Genomic DNA, 25,147 nt, shown 5'->3' on the forward strand with positions numbered 1-25,147 from the left:
CTTGAGCTACATTGCTCCTCAAATGAAGATTTGAAATTTTGTGTGCATTCATGATTCTCCTAAATAAGCACAGGTAATTGACAATCATCTGTATTTAGCAGTTTTTTTGGTTTTGTTTTTTTTTTTAGGAACTATAGGGATTTTACACAAGACCTCATACATGGCAAGCAGGTGTCAACTGTGCTACAACAGCTCCCCTGCTCATGTTTTTTTATCCACTCTGTCAAGCTATATCTTTTGATTGGGGAGTTTAATCCATTAACATTCAGTGTTATTACTCTACAGGCACTACTTACTTCAGCCATATTATCATTTGGCTTTCATATGTCATATCTTATTTTTGTCCATCTTTTTACCTATCTGGTTATCCTTTCTGATAGTCTTCACTTCTACACTTTCTTCCAAGCCTCTCTTTTGTCTTTTTCTTTCTGGCTGCAGAACTCCCTTTAATGTTTTCTGCAGAGCTGGATTCCTGTTTACAAACTCTCTTATTTTCTCTTTATCTCTGAATATTTTAAGCTCATCTCTGTATTAGTCTGCCCAAAGGGTGCTGATGCAAAGTACCAGAAATCCGTTGGCTTTTATAAAGGGTATTTGAGGTAAAAATTTATACAGTTACGAGGCCCTTAAGAATCCCACTCAAAGTTGCTTTCTCACCAAAATCAGTTGCCACGTGTTGAAGCAAGATGGTTGCTGATCTCTGCAAGAGTTCAGCCTTTCCCTCTGGGTTTCCTCTCAAGTGCAGGCTGGCATAGGATTTGTCTTTCAAGGCTTTCTCTTTCTCCTGGCATAGGGCTCCTTTCTTTCTGGGCTTTCTATATCAGTCTCAGCTGTTCTGCTCTCTTTCCAAGGTCAACTGCAAGCTATCAGGTGAATGCTCATCTCTCCCTGGGGTCCCAGGATCAAAATATGACAGAGCTCTCCCTTCTGGGGTGTCTTCTTGAGTGAGTGCCCATTTATATCAGCCCACCAAGGAGCAGGGACCTGAGTCACACCTTACTGGCATGGTCAAATCAAAGCCCTAATCTTAACAGGTAATTTAATCAAGGGCACCTCAACTGAATCCGATATAAACAAAGGGCATCATACCCAGAGCAACAGATTAGTTTACAAACATAATATTTCTCTTTAAGGGATTCACAAAAATAGTATCAAATTGTCACACAATCCTATGTGAAAGAATTCTTCTGGATAAAGAATTCTTGACTGTCAGTTTTTCTCTTTGAATACCTTAATTGTATCATACCACTGCCTTCTTGCCGCCATGGTTTCTGAAGAGAAATCTGCACTAAGTCTTCTTGGATGTCCCTTGACTATGTTTTGCTTTTCCCTTGCTGCTTTCACAATTTTCTCTGTATCTTTGGCTTTTGGCATTCTGTATATTATGTCTTTAGGTAGGACTATTTGGATTTATTCTAGTTGGAGTACACTGTGCTTCCTGGACATGTATATTTATGCCTTTCAGAAAAGTTAGGAAATTTTCAGCCATTATTTCCTCAAATACTCTTTCTGCACCTTTTCCCTTCTCTTCTCCTTCTGGAATTCCCCTAACATGTATGTTGGTGCACTTCATGTAATCATTCAACTCCTTGAGCCCCTGATCAATTTTTTCACCTTCTTTTCTCTGTTCTTCTTTCTCTTCAATTTCAGTTGCTCCTTCCTCCATCACTGATTCTTCCATGATTTCAAATTTGCTGTTGTGTCCTCTATTACAACTAATCTCACTCATTGAGTCTTTCATTCCCATGAGTTCTGCTATCTTTCTATGCAAGATTTCAAATTTTTCTTTGGGCTCATTCTGTAACTTCTTAATGTCTTTAATTTTTTAGCCATGTTGTCCTTCAACTCCATGGTTTAATTTAGGAAATTTGTATGAACCTTATTGATGAGCTGTTTCAAATCCTGTCTTTCATCGGGAGCTTTGATTTGTTCCTTTGCCGAGTCATAGCTTTCATTTTCTTTATAAGGTTTGTAATTTTTTGCTTTTGTCTAGGCATCTGATTCTGATACTGAGTTTGCTCTTATGTTGTTTCTCTCTAGGGATTTACTGTTAAGTAGCTGTGTGCTACCACTGTTCTTTGACTCTTGGTTCAACTCGTTCTAGATATTTAAGATTGCCCCTGTTTGACTGCTCAAACCAGGGCTAAGGACCCAGGACTGGGATACAGGCCAGTTTGCAAGAGCCTTGGAGAGGCTTGCCTCTTTTATTTTTCCTTTTTTGTGCTTTTCTGGTCTGGCCAGCAGATGGGGTTTGGCAAACCTCTTAGCTCAGACCCCAAGTACTAGGAGGGAATGCATTCTGTAACTCCTCAGGCAGGTGGGCAGTATAGAAGCAATGTCCTCAGGGCTGGCCAAGCCTCATGAACCAACTCTCAAAGGTTGTTCTCCACCCTTGGCTGGCCTGAAGCAGTAGGGAGGGTGTTCGGGAAAGCAAAATTACCTTTAGCTCCCTGCTCTCAGAGCTAAACAATGTCTTGGCCCCATCCAGCCTGGAAGTGTACAATTCCTCCAATGCAGCAGACCAAGTTCCTTGGTAAAATCTGAATTTGCTGTAGTCTCTGTCCGTCCCTCTCCCTCTCTTGAGGAAGACGACCTCTGAAGCCTCCTCAGTCTACAGCCACTGCTGTCCACAGCCATACACTCTGCAGACTGCTATTTGCTCTTTAGGTGGGGGTAAGGGCATCCACTAATGCTTTTGCGATTCTACTCACAGGGTTTTTCAGCCAACTGAGACTCCTTTCCTTCACTCCTCTCTCTTCTTTGTGGTGTCTTGCCTTCCCTGGTGTCCTGAGCCCCAGAGCAGCCTTCCAGTCTCCAACTATTCTCTAGTTATATTTTCAGGGAGAGAAGTGATCCCTCTGCCTCTCTAATCTTCCATCTTCCCTGAAGTTCATTGTATTATTTTTAAAGGCATTGCTAGATTTGCTTGCTAATATTTATGCTTTCTTTTATGTTCATTAGTTAACCATACTCTTAATTTCCTCTCATAATTTCCTTTTCCAGCATTGGTTACAATATTATACTAGCCTTATACTATAAATTGGGTTATGTTCCCCATTTTTGTATTCTCTGGAAAGGCTTGTATAACATTGGAACTATCTGCGCCTGGAATGTTTAGTAGAACTCTACTGTAAAAATACAGCAGGTGGGTTTTGGAAGGTAATGTTAACTCTGTTTAACTTTTTGACGAACAGCCAAACTGTTTTCCAAAGTGTCAGTACTATAACATAATCCCACCAGCAAAGTATGAGGGTTCCAATTTCTCCACATCCTAACCAAGACTTGTTATTGCCTATCTTTTTAATTATTGCCATCTTAGTAACAGTGAAGTGGTAACTCATTGTGGTTTTGATGTGCAATTCCCTAATGACTAATTATGTTGAGCATCTTTTCATGTGCTTCTTGACCATTTGTATATCTTCTTTAGAGAAATGTGTCAAGTCCTGTACCAGTTTCTTTTTTTAATTAGAGAAGTTTTAGGTTTACAGTGTCTTTATATTGTTGAGTTTTAAGTGTTCTTTACATATTCTGAATATTAGACCATCATGATTTGCAGGTATTTTCTCCCATTATGTGGGACACTTTCTTAAGTGTCTTTTGTAGCAGAAAAACTTTTAATTTTGATGAAGTCAATTTTGTATATTCTTTCTTTCGTTGCTTGTGCTTTAGGCATCATACCTAAGAAATCATTGCCTAATCCAAAGTCACCTCCCCATGTTTCAAATATGTATTTTTTTATTTTTCTAAATTTTTTATTATCCTTTATGACTTCATATTTGACCCATGACATCACTAGAAGTTGGGTTTGGCTGCCAGTGATCTTTCATTATTGATTCCTCCTTCAATTCTCCTTTCACAGGCCTATACCTCAATTTAATTCCTCTTGGGCATTAAAACCTAAACTCCATGATTACCAAAACTAACATTTCCCCCTCTATCCCCTTTATACAGTGCAGTGTCAGCAGAAGTTTACCCACTTACCACTTCGCATTCTTGTTTCTGGTCCCTGGTGCCTCCCTTACTTTCTTACAAGCTTGACTATGCATTTAAATGTTCTAGGTGTTCATATAGTAAGAGTTTTCCTGTTATTTAGTCCAGTGTTCTTTGAAGGCCTCTCCTCAGTCAGCTTCTTATCCCTTGTGATTTCTACCTACTGTTTTTTTTTATGGCAACACTTTGAAATTTTTTGATCTAGGCTGCACTTAATGTTCATTTAAGCCATATTTTACCTTTATGGAAACGAAGTGCAGAGGATAAGTCTATGGGAAGGAGGGACACACACATAATGTGGTTTTCCTGGAGTCTTGCCAAGGCCTCATCATTAGACTGGAAACCAATCATTAACATGAATGTGCACAAATTCAAGGCGATTCTCTATTAGGTACATTCTTTCAGTTGGCCTTTCCAGAGGGCTTCTCCCTAAAGAGGTCCTGGGACCAAAATGTATTAGATTCCAAATGGAAAGGTTAACAGGACAATTAGAATACAAATTAGAACTGGGAGAATATATCAGTCTATATTAGATAATGCAAGGATAAACCAAAAGGCAAAGAAAACTAGAGTAGCTTTGTTGGGGACTTGGATGCCACTCAAGATAAAAAAGCAGGTCTGATGACTAGGCTATCTTATCACTTACTCGACAATGAGCAACTGGTGCTGCCTCTTCTACTACTCCACCATTATGGTCCTTCAATTATTCTTCTACTGCTTTGCTTTAAAATAAAATTTAAAAATCCTTCTATCAGGGCCTGTTTACTGTTCTTTTTATGGTTTTGGCTACTGTCTCACTGTCATTCCCAAAAGCCAGGTGCTATGTCTCACAAACTTCCGAGAGAGAGAATGCACTTGATGTATTAACCCTTACATCAGCTGGACAAAGCTGTCATGTTCAGCCATTCCATAGGCTCCAAGCCAGGCATCTGGCAAAGGTTCCCAGCCACCCCATGATCCAAAGGACAACAATTTGGAGTGATGGGATCTCACAGCTTTCTTCAAGATGGGCTGTGCACATGGCAGATGCTCACAGCAACTAGAATTCTATTTCAGAGATCAGAATGGCTCTTTACAATGATGCCTATAGGGATCGAAACAGTCAGAGCTGGGTTCAAATCCTGACTGGCCATTTATGTGATCTTGGTCAAGTCACAACCATTAGTCCTCAGCTTCTTCATCAGCAAAAAGGAGATAGTATGTTTACTTGCTAAAGTTACTGGGAAAAGGAAATGAAGCAATGTAGCAATGTATGTAAGGCACTTAGCACAGAGCCTGGCACATAGTAGGCACTCAACAAAATCATCTGTGGGAAGGTGACTTGGCTCAGCGATATAGCATCCGCCTACCGCATGATAGGTCCACGGTTCAAACCCCAGGCCTCCTTAACCCGTGTGGAGCTGGCCCACGTGCAGTGCTGATGGGTGCAAGGAGTGCCGTGCCACGCAGGGGTGTCCTCCGCATAGAGGAGCCCCACGCGCAAGGAGTGCGCCCTGTAAGGAGAGCTGCCCAGCACGAATCAGCCTGCCCAGGAATGGCACCACACACATGGAGAGCTGACGCAGCAAGATGAGGAAACAAAAAGAACGAAGAGACAGATCCCTGGTGCCGCTGATAATAGAAGCAGACATAGAACACACAGTGAATGGACAAAGAGGACAGACAACTGGGGTGGGGGTGGGGAAGGGAAGGGGAGAGAAAAAAAAAAATCTTTAAGAAAGATCATTTGTATTTATATGCCTTCCCTCCCTTCCTGTCTCCCCCCAGCATCGTGATGACTACTTGCTCCACCTTCTCTGCCCTGGGCCTGATGCCCCTCCTCTTGTACATCTACTCAAGGGGGATCTATGATGGAGACCTGAAGGGCAAGGTGCCCTATAAAGGCATCATAGTATCACTGGTCCTGGTGCTCATTCCTTGCACCATAGGGATCGTCCTCAGTGCCAAACGGCCACAATATGTGCGCTATGTCGTCAAGGTAAGAACCTGGGACCCTGCCTCTGGGAACATGGGCAGGGAGCAAGAACGCTGCCATTGCGTGGCTTGAAGCAAGTCCCTTGGCCTTTTTCTGTCTTTCCTTCCCTGTAGAAGTTTTTGGACTACTACTGGGACATCTAGTACAACATGGGACTGGAATATACATGAAAGTACTTTTTAAAGGTTAGCAGAAAAAAGCACTACACACACATAATTATAATATATAATCATTATTTTAACAGTAAGATTAAACGTATTAAGCATCTGCTATACGCTGTTTTATGCTGGGCACTTTAAGAAATCACTGTCCTCTGAGTTTACAGGCTCTCCACTAACTTTGGCCACCTTGGATCTCACCTCTTTCTCAGCTTCCCCTCTGGCTTGCTGTTCATCCCTTTGACCAGCATGAAGCCTGGTCCTAGGGAAGCAGTTTGCATGCTGACATCCTTAAAATCTGCTATGTCTTTCCCCTGGAATCTATGCCTTTGGTCTGACCTATAGGATGCTGCTCAGAAGGCAAAGGCTTGCCAGCAACTTTGGGCATGGAACAAAAGCAGCAACATGTCAGGTTTTCAGGTGTTTTAGTTTTCACAGTTCCCTTTTCTTAATGTCAGTTTTTGCCCTTGCCCTGGAGTAGTCCCAATTCCATGGCCAGAGCTCCCCTTCCCACCTGTTAAAAGACACGGAAAACCATTCCTCTATCCTTCTCAGTTCTGGATTATCTTCCATTCTCCCCACACTTCTCTTATATTTTTTATTGATTATGCTGTCCTCCCTCCCCACCTCCACCCCGCCCCGCCCCCACCCCAGTCACCACTTTCCACTTGCTCTTAAACGTCTCTGTATTGGTTCCTCACAGTCAGCATTGATACAAGTTCATACATTGCCTGTATTAAAAACAAAACAAAACAAAAACCCTACCTGGACTTCCCCCTCCCATTCCAGCTGACACCTGTATTTGCTATCTGCTCCCTTTCCCAGCCAGGATTCAGGAAAACATACATTCTCACATACCACTTCATCTTACACACCTTCCACTCCCACCAGACTGCCACCAAAACTGCTCTTCCAAGTCACCAGCCTTCAGCAACTGGTCTGTTAATTGGATCTCTCTTCTCCCTCTCCGTATCTCTCCCACCCAACATCTTTCTTTTTCTTGAGGTACCTGGGCTGGGGATCAAACCCGATACCTCATATGTGACACACTAGCACTCAACCACTGAGCCACACCAGCTCCCTAACCCAGCATCTTGATTACCATCTGCTCCACCTTCTTCAACAAACCCAATGGACACTGCAGTTATTTTTTTTTACTTTTTAGTACATGACTTGGTTGACCACTGCCTCCTTCTCAAAAGTCTTCTTCAGTTTCAGTGACTACGAGTGTTCCTGGCTTTCCTACCACCTTTGGTAGTTCTTTTCAGACTCCTTCCTGAGTTCCTCTAGTAACAGTTGTTACATATCTGGGTTCAGTCCAAGCCCTCTTTCTTTACAGAAGACTGACACAGTAACAATCTGACTTTACATCATTTAAAGATCACATCAGGGAAGCGGACTTTGGCCCAGTGGTTGGGGCGTCCGTCTACCACATGGGAGGTCCGCGGTTCAAGCCCCGGGCCTCCTTGACCCGTGTGGTGCTGGCCCATGCGCAGTGCTGATGCGCGCAGGGAGTGCCCTGCTACACAGGGGTGTCCCCCGCGTGGGGGAGCCCCACGCGCAAGGAGTGCACCCATAGGGAGAGCCGCCCAGCACGAAGGAGGGAGCAGCCTGCCCAGGAATGGCGCCGCCCGCACTTCCCGTGCCGCTGACGACACAGAAGCGGACAAAGAAACAAGACGCAGCAAAAAGACACAGAAAACAGACAACCGGGGGGAGGGGAGGGGAATTAAATAAATAAATTAAAATTAAAATTAAAATTAAAAAAAAAAAAAAAGATCACATCAGGTCGCGGACTTGGCCCAGTGGTTAGGGCGTCCGTCTACCATATGGGAGGTCCGTGGTTCAAACCCCGGGCCTCCTTGACCCGTGTGGAGCTGGCCCATGTGCAGTGCTGATGTGCGCAAGGAGTGCCGTGCCACACAGGGGCGTCCCTTGCGTAGGGGAGCCCCATGCACAAGGAGTGCGCCCCATAAGGAGAGCTGCCCAGCGCTAAAGACAGTGCAGCCTGCCCAGGAATGGTGCCACACGCACGGAGAGCTGACACAACAAGATGACACAACAAAAAGAAACACAGATTCCCGTGCCACTGACAACAGAAGCGGACAAAGAATATGCAGCAAATAGACACAGAAAAAAGACAACCAGGGTGGGAGGTGGGAAGGGTAGAGAAATAAATAAATCTTAAAAAAAAAACAACAACAACAACACATCAGGAAGCCCAGTGAGAAAGCTGTTTCAATTCTCTAGATCCAGATCCTCATCCCAAGGTCTGCTCCATCTCAGGTATGCATCTGCCATCTATAGGCTGATGACTCTCACAATATGTTCAGCCCTGAATTCTCTCTCCAGACTCCAGAATCCACTCAGCTGCCTGAATCTTAACACCTGAATATATACCTCAGGCATTTAAAAGTCAGTCTTTTGTAAAAAATATAAACTTTTTTAAGAGGTTTTTAGATTACAGAAATGTTACATCAAAAATATAAAGGATTCCCATTTATCTCATCCCACCCCACCCATCTTCCCATTAGTATCCTTCAATTGTGTGGTATGTTTGTTCCAACTGAAGAAATACTAACGCATTGTTACTAACCAAGGTCTATAGTTCACACTGTGGTTTACACTTAATTCCAATGCCTTATGTTTCACCTATTACACCCTTCCCCTCCCCTCTGAACCTCTGGTAACCAGTCTTTATATCACTGTTACATGTTTTCCCATTACTATATTGTTTACTTTGTCCATGGTTGCATTCACCCCTTGTTTGTTCAATTCCTCAATGTTGAAGATTTGAGGATGGTGATGCCCACTCTGTCTCAAATTAAAATCTAAATTAGAATCATCTCCTCCCCTGCTCCCCACCCCAATGCGGTTATCTAAATGAACAGCACTCTATTCCCCAACTGCCTGAGCCAGAAACCTGTCATTCTGACATCTCTCTCCATCACACCTACCTACCTAATCAGTGACTGTCAATTCCTTCTTCTATCACTTGGACAGAGTGAAGGACAAGGCCTGCCTGCTGCTGCCTTTTTTCCATGTATCAGCAGGAAACACGTGTTTGTGTCCATCATTTAGTTTATTCACAAGTTTATGGGGGTATACACATTTTTAATAATCAGAGAATATTAAAAACTCAGTTACTCCAATAACTTAATGCAATCCTCCCCCCACTTATAAGAAAACACAACCAGAAACCAAGTTCACACTGCTAATGGCCAAGTGATAGAAGAGCATGTCTTTTTTTACCTCAGATTAACTGTCATTAAAACGTTCAAAAAGTGTTCTGAGAATGGAGAGAATTATCAAACTGTAAAGCTGGAAAGGCCTTCAAAATAAAGCCATCTCCTGTCATTCCCATTTTAGACAGAATAACTAAGGCCCAGAAAAGTAACTTGGCAGTCAGAATTTTCAACTAACCTCCTCCTGTTCCTGCTGTGTCGCACATTCCATCACTGAATGCTAGAGTGAAAATGGACTGAAAAATGACTCGAGAGAACATTCAAAGAGCTAAGAAATGCCTGGGCTGGAAGAGACACCAGGGACACGGACTGCATAAATGGTGATCTGCAGTCTTTGGACCCATTTTGCCCCTGGGTAATCACCAGGGTGAAAAAAACCTAAGGCCAACAGTTCCATCTGACTATATCACACATTCACAAACGAATCATTTTTTGGGGCTGCAGAGAAAACCATATGGGCCAAAATGCAAAGACTGAGGGATACCCTCCTTGCTTTTATACCTCTTTGAGAGGGCTGTGTTCATCCTTAATCTGTCTTACAAAATAGAGAGACTGCCAAGCTGGAAAGTAAGGAATTGATTTTCCTATCCTCTTGGTAGGTTTAACCCTCCTGTAATTTTTCAAAATGACCCAGCTTCTAATAATTGGCTCTGGCAGAGTGTGTGTGCTCAAATTGCTTAACCAGTTGCATTCTCCAGGTCACACTTAAACGAAGATATAATTTTTAGGGATGCCCCATTTTTCAGTACTGACTGACCCATGCAAAGGTCTATTATTCAAAGGCCGATTGGTTAAAGTTGAGGAATCCGAGCCCGAGGTCCAGAAACCCACTTTCACAAAATCCAGGTGTTCCCCTGCTACTGATTCACCAACTACCTATACTTTGCCCATACTTGCACTACTACTAGTGAACTGACTTCTGACTCTCCTTTTGTTTCACAGCTTTTGCTAATTTGGGGCTTCTGCTTCTCCCAATCGGTTTTAACATTTGCTTCCGCTGTTCCTATTTCTACAAACTCCCTAAATGGAGGATGAGATTGGCTTAGCCATTCACCGCCTCTAAAGGCTACCCTTGTGGGTAATTTGGGCCAGGTTATTTCGTGGGCTTCCAGCAATATGGACTGACTTGACCGTGCGTGAATATCATCAATCAGCTATGACCAAGGGAGTGACCAGGATAATAGTAACACAAAGCATGGCCACCTATGAAATAATTACGCAGGGCCATTCGCCTCAACAGGAGGTTGTAGATGTGACAGGTTCCTATAGTTGATGTAGTAGTGACAAGAAACCTTAGGATATTAAATTTTATTACCTATGGAACAGAAAAGTCACAATGAGTGATTTTCATGTGGCCCTGTCCCATTCCCTAATATATATTGCCTCACTTAATCCTCATAAACATTTAGTGTCATATTATTCTCATTTTACTTTGGAAGAATTTTAGGTAGTGATTTCAGACACCTAGAGACTGGCAGAGCTGGGTCTGACACCCAGTCTGTGCTCGGAACCATTTTGCTGCCCTCAAGAGTGGAAGCACAAAGAGGGAGGGAGACTGAATGCCAAATGGTGTAGTTCGATGTCCCCTATACTTTATCCATTACACTCGCTTCACGGGAGTGGCAACAATTTGGTCTGAGTACAGAATAAATCCAAAAGGTATACACGCAAAATATAAGTCCAAAGGAGAAATCTAGTCAGAGAACAAGGGCAAACTGAGCAGCTCATCAGTTTATGCAATCTTTTGATAAAACCTGAAATATGTGGCTGTTGATGAAACCTGTGAAAGTCCTTCCTACACCAAGACAAGACCACTAGTTGGAAGAGGTGATGCTTTCTATGATCACATCAGTTGCAACATGGATGAAAAACAGAAATGGCAAATCCACAGAGCTCAAATTTGGGCAATATTAAATGTTAACGTGTTGCTAGGAAATATACCATGTGTGAATTAAGTGAACTGAATCATGGCAAAGATAACTGAGTTCAAATTCAGAGACATGCAAGTTTACCTGGAAAGCTTGCATCCTCTTACACTGTATGCTGGAAAATCACTAATTTTCATCAAAACCCACCACCTAAAAATTCCAAGATTTAACTATAGGTTTTTAAATAAAATTGAAAGCATAGCCTTGCTCCCAATTAATGTTGCTTTCCAAGTAGTAACATGGACCAACATTTTGTTTCCAATGAGGCGATTAGTCAAGACATTTTGTTTCCAATGAGGCGATTAGTCAAGACATTTTTTAGGAGGTACAATGGATTGAACCTAGGATCATGTACATGGGAGGCAGGCACTCAACCACTCAACTTCACCTGTTCACCTCAAGACTCTTTAAAAAGGTTTCTCCCCCTTCCTCTCCTCCCGCCCTGCTTTTTTTCCTGTCAGTTTTGTCTTCATTTTTTCTCCTCTAGGGCTCACTGGAATTTGATCCTGGGGACCTCTCATGTGGAGAGAGGTTCCCCGTCAATTGCTCCACCTTGGTTCCTGGTCTCTACTGCATTTCACCTTCATCCTCCCCGTCTCTCTTTTGTTGTGTCATCATTTTGCTATGTGACTCACTGGCGCAGGCACTGGCTCGCCGCACTGGCATGCCTTCTCTTCTTTTTCACCAGGAGGCTCCAGGGATCAAACCCAGGTCTTCCCATATAGTAGGCGGAAGCTCTATCACTTGGCACCACATCTGCTTCCCTTAAAACATTTCTGAAACTCCTTTTGGGAACTTCCTTCATGGCCAGTGTGCAGGTCACTCAAGGAGGCTTTCCCTTAATGGTTACACATCCTTTTGGGTCTAAAACCATTTTATTTTACTAACCTTGCTTGAAATGACTTGGTAATTACCAGAAGTCAAATTCATCCTAAAATGGATGAAATCTCTACCTTTAATGGGGATGCTGGTGTATTTAGCCAAGCAAGTGTAACAAGAGGTTCTAAGAAAAAATGTTTCAATGAGTTCCAAAAAAATTTTGAAGCAGTGGCAGTACTTTAAGAGTATACACAGGCTCCAGAGAAAATGATTTAGAAACAGAACTTTGTTTTTTACACAAGTCTACTCAAATCTCATTCCTTCAGAGCCACAGCCCTTGCTGAAAATCTGCTCTCCAGAGCTATATAAAAGCAGCTATGCTTAAGAATTTTTAGTAATAAACATAGTAACCAGGTCTCTAACCTCCAGTTGCCTTAATACCAAGAAATATGAGAGAAGCTAATACAAAGGTCTTTCATATTTCCTTCCACATCAAACACCCAATTTCTACCAAACACTAATTTTCCTTTAAATTAAAACGCTTCCTGCCCCTTTTTGCCTAGGAGTCTGCACCAAATTTTGTTGTGTATGTCCACCTTCCTCTCCCACTTTTCAGCAAACTCTGTTCTTTCCATTTCCCAATAAATTCTTTTTGCTGGCTTTAAAAAAAAATGCTTCCTACCGCCACATCTCCACAGTGCTCCTCTACCATCCTTTCCAATTATTTTTTCTTACCTTTATTCCCAGGGAGGAATGATCATCATGCTTATATTATCTGTGGCCATCGCAGGCCTCTCTGCCATCAACGTGGGCAAGAGCATCATGTTTGTCATGACTGCACATTTGCTGGCCACATCCTCCCTGATGCCTTTTATTGGCTTCCTGCTGGGCTACGTTCTTTCTGCCCTCCTCCACCTTGATGGACGGTAAGCACTATTTGAGGTTGCACTGTTCTATAAGCCTCATTCTTTTCCTGGTTTCTCAGAAAAAGAGTCACTTACGAGCTCAGAATCTGACGTGTGGAAATTATTTTTCTAGCAATATATTCAAATGTACAAGTTGAATAAGGAACTTTGTACTTTGGGAAATACCGGGGTATGAGGGTTGGAATGAAGGGACTAGACCCGCAAGAAAACTCCAGAGACCAAAAACATCCAATTATCCAAACAGCAAGAACTGCAGAGTACCAACCTCCAGAGCTACAGATTCACCCAGGCTCCCTGGTAGTTAATGGCACTGGGGCAACTTTGTTTTACTGTGGTAGATGTTCATATTATCCATTTACCTTTCCTACTTGTTTTCTGCTTAGACTGACAAGGATATCCCTGGGCTCCAGCTCTGCTAGAGGCACTCAGAGCTGAAGCAGCTGGGAACCTCTGCTGTAATCTAATCCAATTCTCACAAACACACAAAGTTGCTATTTTAGGGAAACAAGTCAGTTTGAAGGCAAAGACGTGAGACCATCAGGCATCCTGTCTATGCCAAACAGCATCACCTATCAGGGACTTTCTCCTCTTGTCAGCCGTAATACACAAAAACTTACCTAGGAGTCTAAATGCTAGCAGCAGCCAACCCCCCCTTCCCCCCCCAAAAAAAAACAGAAAACACACAAAAACAAAACAAAAACCATGAACTGAAATGAGCTTTAAAAAAACGACCATCTGTTTCTAAGATCACGCTAATAACACATTTCTACAGGGTATAATGCTTGATGATGTAGGAAACCAAAGGCTGTCAATTACCACTTATGTCAATATTCATGACACAGTAATGTGAAATGCAAATAATCAGCACCAAATGCCACCACAGTAGTCTCAGGCATAATATAGGTGCTACAATAGTTTTTTAGTGTCTACTTTAATACACTAAATTGCAATTCATTCATTCAATTAAGTACACTCATTAAATGTAAAAATCCCACTCCTTAACCCATAAAACAAAGTAAAACCAAGGATTCCAAAGATGAGGCTTAACCCCTTCTTTAATTTTTTATCGTGCATTTTGAAGTCAAAGTTATCCAAGGCAAAGATGTGGAAGACAAGGTCCCGTTTAAAAATATCTTCCACAGTATGTCGAAACTAAAATTATCTTACATGTACACACAATATAAGCCAAAAATACTGACTCATGTCTCCTATCCCTCACAATTGGAAGATACACTTCCAAATACTAATCATACAAAAAAATTTTTTTTCAAGCAATTCAAAACAATCTCTCACAAAAACTCCATGACACAAACCTAATAGCCCACCACAACATTTAACTGCATTTAAAAAGTAGGTCAACCTGGCTTTTCCTGAACCTATGGTGCACTATAGACTCACATCCTTCTTCCTTTGAAGGACTGTTCACTGGGTCTAATCCTCTGGGAGGGGGAGGAAGGTTGCCATCATCTCTCTTCTGTGACAATGGGGTTGGTGTCTTCAACTGCACAGGGGCAGACGCACCGTTAGCATGGAGACTGGATGCCAAAATGTTCAACTCTGTGCCACCATCCTCAATGTGACCTTTCCTCCTGAAGTCATTGGACCACTTTTCTTCTTTCCTCTCCTCTACATGATTTTCCAGCTTGGAGAGGGGCTTTTCCTTATTGCCATCTTTCGGTGCTATGAGAGAATCAAACCTCCCAAGGGTGAGTACTGAATCCTCATTTGACTTCTGGTCACATGCCAGACCTGATCTTGGTGGCAAGTCAGGTGTATAATAGGGACTTTTGCGTACCAAAATCACTAGACAGGATACCAAGTATGCAAGGGACTTCACAAAACCAAGGCTACTTCAATTAACTACACTCCAATTTCTGCCCTCCAGTTGGGAAATCCAACTATGGATGGCGTTTGCCTCATGGGACTAAAGCAATTTTTGCTGCTTTGCCCAAGTGGGGAGACCACACAGAATATTAAGCATAAGCCTATTATAAACAGTGATCACCATAATAAACGTGACTTAAACCTTAATGTGGTCACTACAGCTGGATTAATATCTCCCTAACCCACAGCACCACCTGAGAGCTCAGGGCACTTATCCTCAAAACAATCATACCTCATGAAAGCTCTTCAAGTCCCTTCCTTGAAGGAACCCCCAATAACTATCAATCTCCTTCCTAAACACTTATTCAAATCGTAATTGCCTCTTTAGTTCCCATGAACTTGGAAATTACCTTCAAGACCCTGCGGATCATGATTTAAACCTTAGAAAAAGATACTTTTTTGGTGGAATTAACATATAGTAGCAAATGCAGATCCTCTCCCTTGGCAACTAGTTTTAAGGTAAACTTGGTTGCCCATCAGCAGAAGAGAAACCATTGACTCACTGTACTCCAAAACTATTTTAGCAGTATTGGTTGAAAACTAGTGTCATAAAAAAGAACCCAGCCTGATGCTTATCTGTGATCAGCTCAGGTTTGGTACCCAGTTAAGATTCCCTTACCCCACCCAAAGAGTACATGGGGAGTGAGGTGGTTCTCCAGAGAACCAGGTTCCCAGGTTAAACTTTTCATCCAGAAAAACAGAACTCCCTCCAACAGTTTGTAGAGGTTCTGCTCAAGACCTAAAAAGAACCTCTCTCACAAATAACACTAACGGAAAACTTATGGGGAGGCCGTGGCAAAACTAAGGCAAAGTAATTTTCTCTTCAGAGCTAACAAAGGCCCCAAGCAGCCTTTTTCCTCCCTGAGCCAGAATCCCAGAAGTCTTATTACATAAACCCATTTCCACTAATATTTATTGTATGTACAATGTACAAAGTTGGAAGAACAGAGATTACAGCAATATTCAACTTTACTAGGCCTTTTATTACTAGTTTATTAGTAAGTTAAAGGGTAAACAAACCTTTCCCCCAGTTTAAATTGTGGGTGAACTGATGACAAAGATGATTTAAGGAACTTTTATTTTAGGTGTAATAATAGTATCATGGTAGTTTTTGTAGGGTTTATCTTTTATTACATATTAAAATACAAACAAGATGTTACATAGGATGCGTAGGATTTTCCTTTCAAATAAATCCAGTAAGTTTCACAAAAGGAGTAACAATACAGTTGAAATGACTGGTCATTTACTCACTGTTAATGGGTGGTGGGCACATAAGGTTCATTGTACCATCTGTTCTATTTTGTATGTGTGAATTTAAAAAACCATAAATGTGCGAGGAAAAAGAAATAAGGTAAATACATATGTACAAGCAAACCCAGATGAGTTGGTCTTCTATTATCTTCCATACTGAGCAAGCTTTGTGTTAACTGCTGTTCTTCCCTCTACACCCGACCCTTTTACTTTTACAGACAAAACAAAAATGATCTATACAGATGCGAGAGCTCTGGGAGATGGAACTCAAAAAGGGGAAGAGAGTGCTCTTGCACAACCAAGCCCATCCCTCAGTGGTCCGGATTCTGATCAGAAGGCTATTCAGAAACCAGTGGTGTACTACACAACAGAAATCAGTCTTGCCTGAATGATAAAGCTTTCAAGCAGAACCTACCAATATCAAGCACTGGCCTGGAGGACAAAGAGGGACTCTTAAAAGCCATACTTATCCCCACCTTGGACCTTAAATTTTGTTTTCAAAAAGAGAACTGTTCAATGACAGACTAACCTTTAACAAGGCAGGTATCGATTCTGTCATTTGCCACCAGATCAGTGCCTGGTAGAAAAACAATAGGTACTTAATTTCTGAACCTATCAATAAACGGGTTGTTTTTACACTAAAGTCAAATACCTTATGCCCAAAGTTTTATAATCCATAGGGTAGGGTAAATAAATGCTCAAAAGTGCTGTATGATTAGCAGACTTATCATTTCTAACCTAAAAATATTTTAACCCATTCCCTTCCCTTATGGCATCACTATTGATGCTGAAGACCCTTAGAGAATAGCCAAATAGACCAAGAAAATTACGTAAAAGGCAGACACAAATGCAAAAGCTATTAACCAAGAAAAGCAAATCCTGACTTAACTCATATAATAACTACTCCCAGCCGTAATGAAATAAAGGGGAATTTCTGGAGAATGCAATCCCAGAGGTAGAGCGAAAAAAAACTAGTAAGAAAAAGCCAAGATACAAGACAAACTTTGAATGTTGTTGGTGAACCACCAACCCTTTTTTCTTTACACAGTTCCAGGGATCAAACCTGGGACCTTGTACATGGGAAGCAGGCAGTCAACCATTTAAGCTACATCCACTCCCCAGAACAATTTGTTTCACTAATCTTAACTAATCTACTCCATCAGTTCATTACATCACTGGCTTTCACAACAGACTCCTCTAAAACTCAAAATGCCAGAGCAAGTGGTTTCCCAATTTAAAGAATACTGCCTCAAAATCCACTCAAAAATTTAAACATTTTTAACAAATTGTTCATATGCAAACAAGCCTTCCCACAAGGGAAGGGAATGGGTTAAAATTTTAGATTAGAAAGGATTTATGAATTTAACAGTTAAATTACTAACACCTAGAAACCAGCTGACCATGCCTTCCTTCACTGACTTTTATCATTTTGTATAACCAGGTACAAATGATGCCAAGACAAATTTTATGGCATCTGTCTCACAAGTGTCCAAGACTACCAAATATTCCGAACACTAAGTTTTAAAGAAACACTGATTTTGGTCAATACCCTTTCAAAAATAGAGATTTGCCAAAGGCCTAACACTCTAATTTTCCTATTATATATCTACTCGAATTCCCTCCAATACCTGTTTTTGAAAATGTGGGTCTGGACTTGCTATAGTACCCTCAAGTTGATCCTTATAAAACGAGATAGAATATACCAAAAAACAAAGTTATACCTACACAAAGGGTGGTCCTAAATTTTTTTTAGATCAGAGCCATGCTGTGACTTCTCAGATGATGGATCTGAGAATTCAGACTTATTCAAGCCAACTTTCCTTTTTGGAATTTAACCTAGTGTATCTCTGCAATTTTCCCAAGAAATGGACTTTATTCCCTTAGGGTATAATACATGTTCATAAAATTTAGTAGTAATAAACCTGATTATTTAGCTATTGGGGTAAAGAAGGGGGGGGGGCGGGGGGTGTGACAACAGAATAACTGGTAAAATGACAAAACTAATGTATATACCATGTTGCCCTGAGTTATCACATTTAAAGAGCCGAAAAGGAAAAACTGACCTTTTCCTTCTTTGTCAGTAAAAGTAGAATAGTTCTTGGGTTCTGGAACCAGACTTCCTATAAATCAATACCAACTCCCCATTTACTTGCTCTTACCTTTGGAAAGTCCCTGAACTTCCTTTTTTATGAGTATACAGTATTTGGTTTTGTACAGGGCAAGATTTGAGAGTTCAGGTATAGGATCTAACACTTAAAATGATGTAGGAAACCTACCAGACTAATACAATTAGACAATAAATATTCACTGTTGCTAATATTTATCCAGCCTAGGGTCCAAATAGAGGAATAAGAAAATCTAATCAGCCCCCGACAAGATTCCCAAAAGCAATCAATGCACATTCCATGTAAGTATAGGACAAAACTTAGGAGGGTTCAGGTATAGACTCTCGCACTAAAAACAGGATCTTCAAGAATTTTCATTATTTAACAGTTATTGTCACATAAGTGTCTAATGACTGAAGTAACACTTCGAAGGTTCTTGGGCATTCATATGCACTAATTTTTTGTTTTAAACTGCATCTTCTGACATGAAAACCATAACATTAATTCTGTAAGAATATGCATGAAACACATTAAGTTTTACAATTAATTTGCTTTCCAAATGTTTCCTCCTGCTCTTGGTTCCTAAAACCCAATTAAGCAACTTAATACCTATAGAAATTAAGAGTGGTACAAAAAAAAAGTATGGGGGACATGGAGACACCTACGTAAGTAACTGTTAGAAACAACTCTTAAATTATTTTCTTGAACAGTTAATTCCCCATCTCCAAGTAGCCTGGAAATATATCAGTATTTACAAGAAAAAAAAAAAACAGCAGACTCTACAAGGGATTTTGAATGTGTATGTAGATGAGGGAGGCATAAACAGCATATCACTCCTTCAGACAAAAAGCAGTTTTATAATATTTTATTATCAATAACAAACAGCTGCCTTAATGTGTTGCTTTGCTGTGCAGCTGTTGAAAGGGTGGGTGGGAGGATACCCTAACCCCAACAAGGAAAACTCAAAGTAAGCCTTTATATACAAGCAAATTTAGAGCTCTTTTAAGTGTCCAAAGCCATTCATTAGTTTAATTGAGACATTAAACTAATTTTGAATTAATGTATTTGAATAAACAGGAACTAAAATGTTCAAGTGTTTTCTAGTACAAAAAAAATTAAATTTGCTTTAGTTATAAAAGAGCTCTATCAATATACACAAACTATATACCTCAGACATTCACAAAAATGTGAGAAGGCTTATCAAAAGACATTTAATACAATTAGTTTTCAACAACCCCTTGATGGTCCACATCTACAAAGATATCCAGTCCAACCCAACCCCCCTCCAAATCCCACCCCCACAGAAAAGCACATACTTACCAGAATTTTTAGCAAGTATGGTTTGGGAATTTGTTTTGTTTTAAAAAAAAGGTCCCCAGGGCAAGTTATTTACAGTTTAATTGCCACTGTCAACTGATCTGGACCTTGACCTGGACCGGGACCTCTGGCGATCAGATACTGGAGACTTAGATCTACTTGAAGAACCACGTTTCTGGCTCTTCTCAGGCACAGGAGACCTACTAACAGAACGGGACTTGCTCCGGCTCCTGCTCCTGCTCCTTGACCGGCTGTATGACTTGCGACTACGAGAACGAGATCGGCTCCGAGACCTAGAGGAACTCCTGGTCCGGGAACGGGACCTGCTTCTTGACCTACTGGCAGGGGTGGGGGTGGGAAAATACCTTAACATCAAAGTGGTAGGTCTTATAAATCCAAAGTGAAATTTTTTACGTAAAAACATTACTTACCTGTGCCTTTTGCTGCCTTCAATTAATTTGATTTTTCTCCCATTTATTTCCTTTCCAGAAAGTTTTTCAATAGCATTCTTTAAGTCACCATAAGAGGCAAACTCAACCACCCTAAGATGAAATTATAAAAAAAAACATATAACAGCCATTTATAAAGTATATACATCCTGCAGTCTCCCGCAATGCATATAGTAGTCCAGATTATGTTTCTGTTTGTTTTTTTTAGGAGGCACCAGGGATTGAACCTGCAACCTCATACATGGGAAAAAGGCACTCAATCAACTGAGCTACACCACCTCTCCTTCTGTGTTTACTAATCTAAGTCTTATTTCTTGAGACTGATTAACACAGTACTACATAGTACTAGATAATAGAGTAAGGTTTCTCAAATTCAGCTCTACTGACATTTTGAGCCAAATATAAATTTTAGGTAAGGAGCAGTTCTGTGCCTTTTTAGAATTTAGCAACTCCAGCCTCTACAACTAAAAACGTCTTCAGGCGTTACCAAACGTAACCTGGGGACCAAAATCACCCCTGGTTTAACAAACCACTACACTGAGTAAGTCTAAATTTTAAGTCCTCAATAATGTTCACAGTAAAATATTCAGAATACTTTAAACGACATTCATAACCTCCAGTACACTCACCCTTCATTTAATTTAGGTCGATGTGCATCCGCAAAGGTTACCTCCCCAGCTTGTCTCATAAAATCTTTGAGATCCTTAACACAAGACAATTTTGTTAAGCAGAGAAATGAAAGGTGACACACAAACAACCACATGGTATAAAAAAAACAAGACTACTGAAAGAGAAGATGTTAGATAAAGTACAAACATGGCATTTACCACACTTGTATTCTATCAGAAGTCAAAATTATCTATGTCAGGGCACGAAATAAACAAAGAGCATATTGCTTTTAAGCAAAATGCCAGAGAAAAGTCAGATTTTAACATTAAAATAGTATTAGTCTATACTGAACTCAATACAAAAGGAAAAAAAAAACGAAACAAGAGAAACAGTACATGTTTATAAAGTAAAGACTAAAGTAGAAGTTTTATATTTAAAAAAAAAAACAACAAACAACATTTACAAGACACCAGTTATTTTGTGCCCCATATGTCATTAAAAAAGTTTACTTTACCTTTATTAACATTTCCCTAGGCTAGTCAAGCAGCAAACCATTAATCGGTCGGAGATACCTTCATGACATATGCCCGACTGGCTCTTCGCCACCCACTTGAAGGATACTACCCAATCGATGGAAGCCTTTATCGCACAGCCCTCCCTATTAGCAGACTACTGGCGGATGCAGACATGTTCTACTCTTGTGCAGTTACCAAGGACCACTTTACTGCGATCAGGATTCCAACGACCACCTAATTTCGTATCTTTCGACCAGGACCTCTTATTCGGAGCGTTACAGGAAGACAGGTCTCAACTTAGGAATCAGATCACGTTATCAACGCTCTGGGATCGCTGCAACCTGGCACTTCAAGTTAAGTGCACCGATTACGTCTAGACCGGCAAACACAGATCTAGAGGTGGCCAACTGATCACTGTAGGAGCTGACTGCCAAAGTCAACCAGGCCCAACCAAGAGTGACCAAGACAACGATTAGGATAACCCACAGGCACTCCTCGTCATAAGGCCAACGACACAGATAGGCTGGCAAATAAAGGGTTTAATATTTGGTTAAAATTGATTTTTAAAAACAAGAAAAAATATCCTCAAAACATTTACATTTGATCACTAATATTAAAGTTTTAAATATCCCCCAGTTACAGTTAATTAAAATTTTTAAAATTACAATTAAATCCATAATTTAATTAAAGATAAAATACTTTTAAGAAAACATACAATTAAAATATTAACTACCCATTAACTTTTTAAAAAGCCACATTAAAACAACTCAAAACTGTATCTCAACAAACCTGCCAGCTGACTCTTGAGGATAAATTTTCAACTATAAGTCGATTTTCTGTTCTTACAGGTGGAGCATTTCTGTGGAGGAAAATTGAGGTTTCACTAATGGAAGAAATGCACTTGTGCACGCACCTGCTCAATTGTGGATAAACTCAAGTAAGGAGACATGACAGTCATTTATATGACTTTCATCTCTACAGTTTTTCCATTACTCTATGATTTTTACATAGATACATGAATACCGATCAGGAATAACAGAACTAACTATATTGTAAACCTCTGAATCACGGTTTAATACTAACCATTCTCGAACCCTGAATACTGTCCTTGCAGTTAACAAATTGTTCATAGTAGTTACCACATACCGTCTATCATTTCGAGGTCTGCGACTACTAAAACGGTCAGAGTAGCGTCCTCTACCTCTTCCACCTCGAGAACGAGCCCTAGCATGTTCAATAGTAACCCTGTAGAAAGGGAAGAAAAATCGTCACTGTACACTTATAAAAGATAAGAAAACTTTTCCATCTGACCTATTCTGCTTTAGTTTCCACTAAATAGTTATAAAACTAAAAATAAGGTTCTCACCTTTCACTGCAAAGTTCTTTTCCATCAAGTTCATAAACAGCATCATCTGCATCCCTTGGATCCTCAAATTCCTAATACATAAGCATGAAAAAATTTAGACGCTTAACCTGGCTTTAAAAGTGTACCCTGTAAGTTAAGAACACTAAAAACTGTGATGGAACGTAAGGAGAAATACCTTAACGACACTGTCAAAGAAATAAACCAAATCAAAGAGTGATTGGGGGTGGGTTCCCTCCAAATAGCACTTAAGGTTCTTTAAGAAAAGTTCAGTGTATCGAGATAGTCCATTGTTTTCTAAAGACAAAGATTCTGCCAATACTAAAATCAAAATCACTATTATTCAAAAATCTCTACCTATATACCAAAAGATAGCAATTCAACTAGCTCTGAATACTTACCACAAAACCAAAGCCTCTTTTCAGATCAATATCTCTTATTCGTCCATACCCCTTGAAAAATCTTTCCACGTCTTTCTCCCTGGCCGCTGGATTTAGCCTCCCGATGAAAACTCGACAGCCACTCATGATGACCGGCTAGTATTACCTGTTTGAAAATAAGTCTATTCAATTGAGACAATAACCAATAAACGTTTGAAGAATTTCTGATCACGGGGTCAAAAACATAAATGGCATAAAATAAAATGTTTACCAGATGATGTCATAAACAAGAGTCCCTCTTTATCAGGCCAGGTGTCCCTTGCAGACAAAATTAAAACTCGGCTCCCAACACGATCCTTCCCTGGGCCCAGACCGCAGCAACCGCAACGCCCACTGCCACCTCTCGAACTGCGCAGCCGCACACGCTCCCTGGCTCTTCTGGCCCCCTCCCATCTGCCGCAGTTAGGAAAGGCCGAGAAGTGCGGGCGGAGCCGACCCCGCCCTCCGCCAAAGCCAGTCCAATGGCGACCCGACGCGCGCGCGTCGCCGCCTCCCGGGAGCGTCACAGCGGGTGGAAGCCGGAATCTCGCGACGCCACGGCCGCGCCTGCGCAGAAGGCGTCGGGCGGACCCTCGGCAGCCACAAAATGGCGGCCGCAGAGTCAGCGGAGGAGTAGGGAGCCGAGCGTGCCAAACTCCCTTCTCCTTCCCCCTCTCCCCGACTCCACCATTCCGGAGTCATTGTTCCCGCCCACAAAAAAGGCCTAACCACACCCCAAGCAAAGGCAGAGGCCCGCCAGCCCACTACTCGAGGGATCCGGAGGATGAAGAAAAAAAAAAGAGGCGGGGAGAGGGATACGTTCCCTCCACGTAAAAATGACCACAAACATTACCGCCCTTCCACCTTCAGTACCCCTAAAATAATACAAAAGGGAGACGTGCCCCAGCGCCCACCTCGAATAAACTGCGCTCACTAGACGCCGTCCTCCGCAAAGAGAGCAGCCCTGGCCACTCGCGATCTGAGCGGCCATGAAGAAACCTCGATCCGAGAAGCCTTTCCCTCAAAGTGAGCCACTCACCTACCGGACAGGATCTTTAGCAGCTGAGACCAGAGCGGTCCGTAGTCTGCGACAGAGTCGTCTGGCTCCCCGCAGACCAGGACTTAACTCCTCTACGTCTCCCCACAACTGACGCACTTTGGAGCTCTGCGTTTCACAAAATGGAGGTCGCGTCTTGCGTCACTTCCGGGCCCGCCCCTGGAACTTGTAACCCCTCCTCATTGGATCCAAGGACAGAAATTTCAGCAGGGCGGGGGTCTTTTTACTTTGACAAGCCGAGCGACCCCAGGGCAGCGGTGGGCGGGGCAAAGGGGCGGGAACTTTAGTCCACGAGGAGCAAGGTCTTCAGATGTCGGGCATTGGAGGGAGAGAGACTTTGAGGGTGTTTGCTCCTCCTAAGCTGTGAATTTTGGTTCATCAGCTCCTAAAAAAATACAGAGGCAAACTGACACCCCTTTCTTTGCTAAGATTTTTCTGTAGCTGCTGACCACCATCCCGAAGACTAAGGAGTCAGAGTGTCTCAGAATTTGCAGAATAGACGTGGTATCTGTTTGACCCCTTGCTGCGTGCAATTTAAGGTTGCTCTTTGGAGGGCGCTCCTTGATCCTCAGGCGTGTGGTTTAGTTCTAGTGAGAACACTAAGGAACTGAAGTATTTTTAACTGGAAAGTTTTTAAATGATGAAATGTTTAAATTGGGCCATCTTGAAATGAAGCCCAAATGCATTTCCACCACCCAAGGACTGAGCTGGTTACAAGAGGTGTCAACCAAGTCCCCTCACAGTTAGAGATGGAGTGGATGTCATGGTCACAGAATCCCCAGGCTTGGGGAATGGACGATGAACTAAAGCAGATTTACAGTTGTTCTTCTGTAGACTTGTGATCCTAGCAATGCAAGAACTTTAATAATGGATGTGGAGGCAGTGGCTGCCACTGGAGGTTCTGAGGGGAAGGAGAGGGAAAAATAGAGTAATTTGGGGGCGTTTTTGGGACTTGGGAATTATCCTGAATGACATTTCAGTGACAGGAACAAGCCATTGTACATCGTAATTACTTGCAAAAACATGAGGGAGAGACTGTAAACTATAATGTGAACTATAATCATTGCTTAGTGGCAATGCCCCAAGATGTGTTCATTAATTATGACAAATGTACCACACTAATGAAGGATGTTACTG

The 25,147-nt window shown here is 41.6% G+C and overlaps 2 protein-coding genes across 13 annotated transcripts in view; one reads left to right on the forward strand and one right to left on the reverse strand.

The window, feature by feature from the left end:
* SLC10A1 (solute carrier family 10 member 1) overlaps positions 1-22,609 on the forward strand; it is a 46,892-nt gene extending 24,283 nt beyond the window's left edge. The window contains exons 2-5 of the mRNA XM_004477334.5: positions 5,758-5,968; positions 12,863-13,041; positions 14,551-14,747; positions 16,395-22,609. Coding sequence (XP_004477391.2) covers positions 5,758-5,968; positions 12,863-13,041; positions 14,551-14,747; positions 16,395-16,564 — 757 coding nt within the window. The 3' untranslated portion in view covers positions 16,565-22,609. The remainder of the gene's footprint in view (positions 1-5,757; positions 5,969-12,862; positions 13,042-14,550; positions 14,748-16,394) is intronic.
* On the reverse strand, positions 16,034-24,178 carry SRSF5 (serine and arginine rich splicing factor 5). Of its 12 annotated transcripts, none has more exons than XM_058293208.2 (9): positions 23,997-24,178; positions 23,186-23,232; positions 22,936-23,080; positions 22,538-22,608; positions 22,318-22,416; positions 21,961-22,030; positions 20,677-20,750; positions 20,030-20,140; positions 16,034-19,933 (listed from the first exon to the last, which is right to left on the reverse strand). In XM_058293208.2, the coding sequence occupies exons 3-9, from the start codon at positions 23,059-23,061 to the stop codon at positions 19,678-19,680; spliced, it is 807 nt and encodes a 268-aa protein (XP_058149191.1). In that variant the 5' UTR covers positions 23,062-23,080; positions 23,186-23,232; positions 23,997-24,178; the 3' UTR covers positions 16,034-19,677. The 12 variants fall into 12 exon arrangements, with proteins under 12 accessions (XP_058149191.1, XP_023440104.2, XP_004477394.2 ...); XM_023584336.2 differs by having other exon boundaries at positions 16,034-19,936; positions 23,997-24,143; XM_004477337.3 differs by having other exon boundaries at positions 16,034-19,936; positions 23,868-24,136.
* Between the last annotated feature and the right edge of the window lie 969 nt (positions 24,179-25,147).

Source organism: Dasypus novemcinctus, chromosome 3, assembly GCF_030445035.2.
Source record: "Dasypus novemcinctus isolate mDasNov1 chromosome 3, mDasNov1.1.hap2, whole genome shotgun sequence".
In the NCBI taxonomy this organism is placed as follows: Eukaryota; Metazoa; Chordata; class Mammalia; order Cingulata; family Dasypodidae; genus Dasypus; species Dasypus novemcinctus.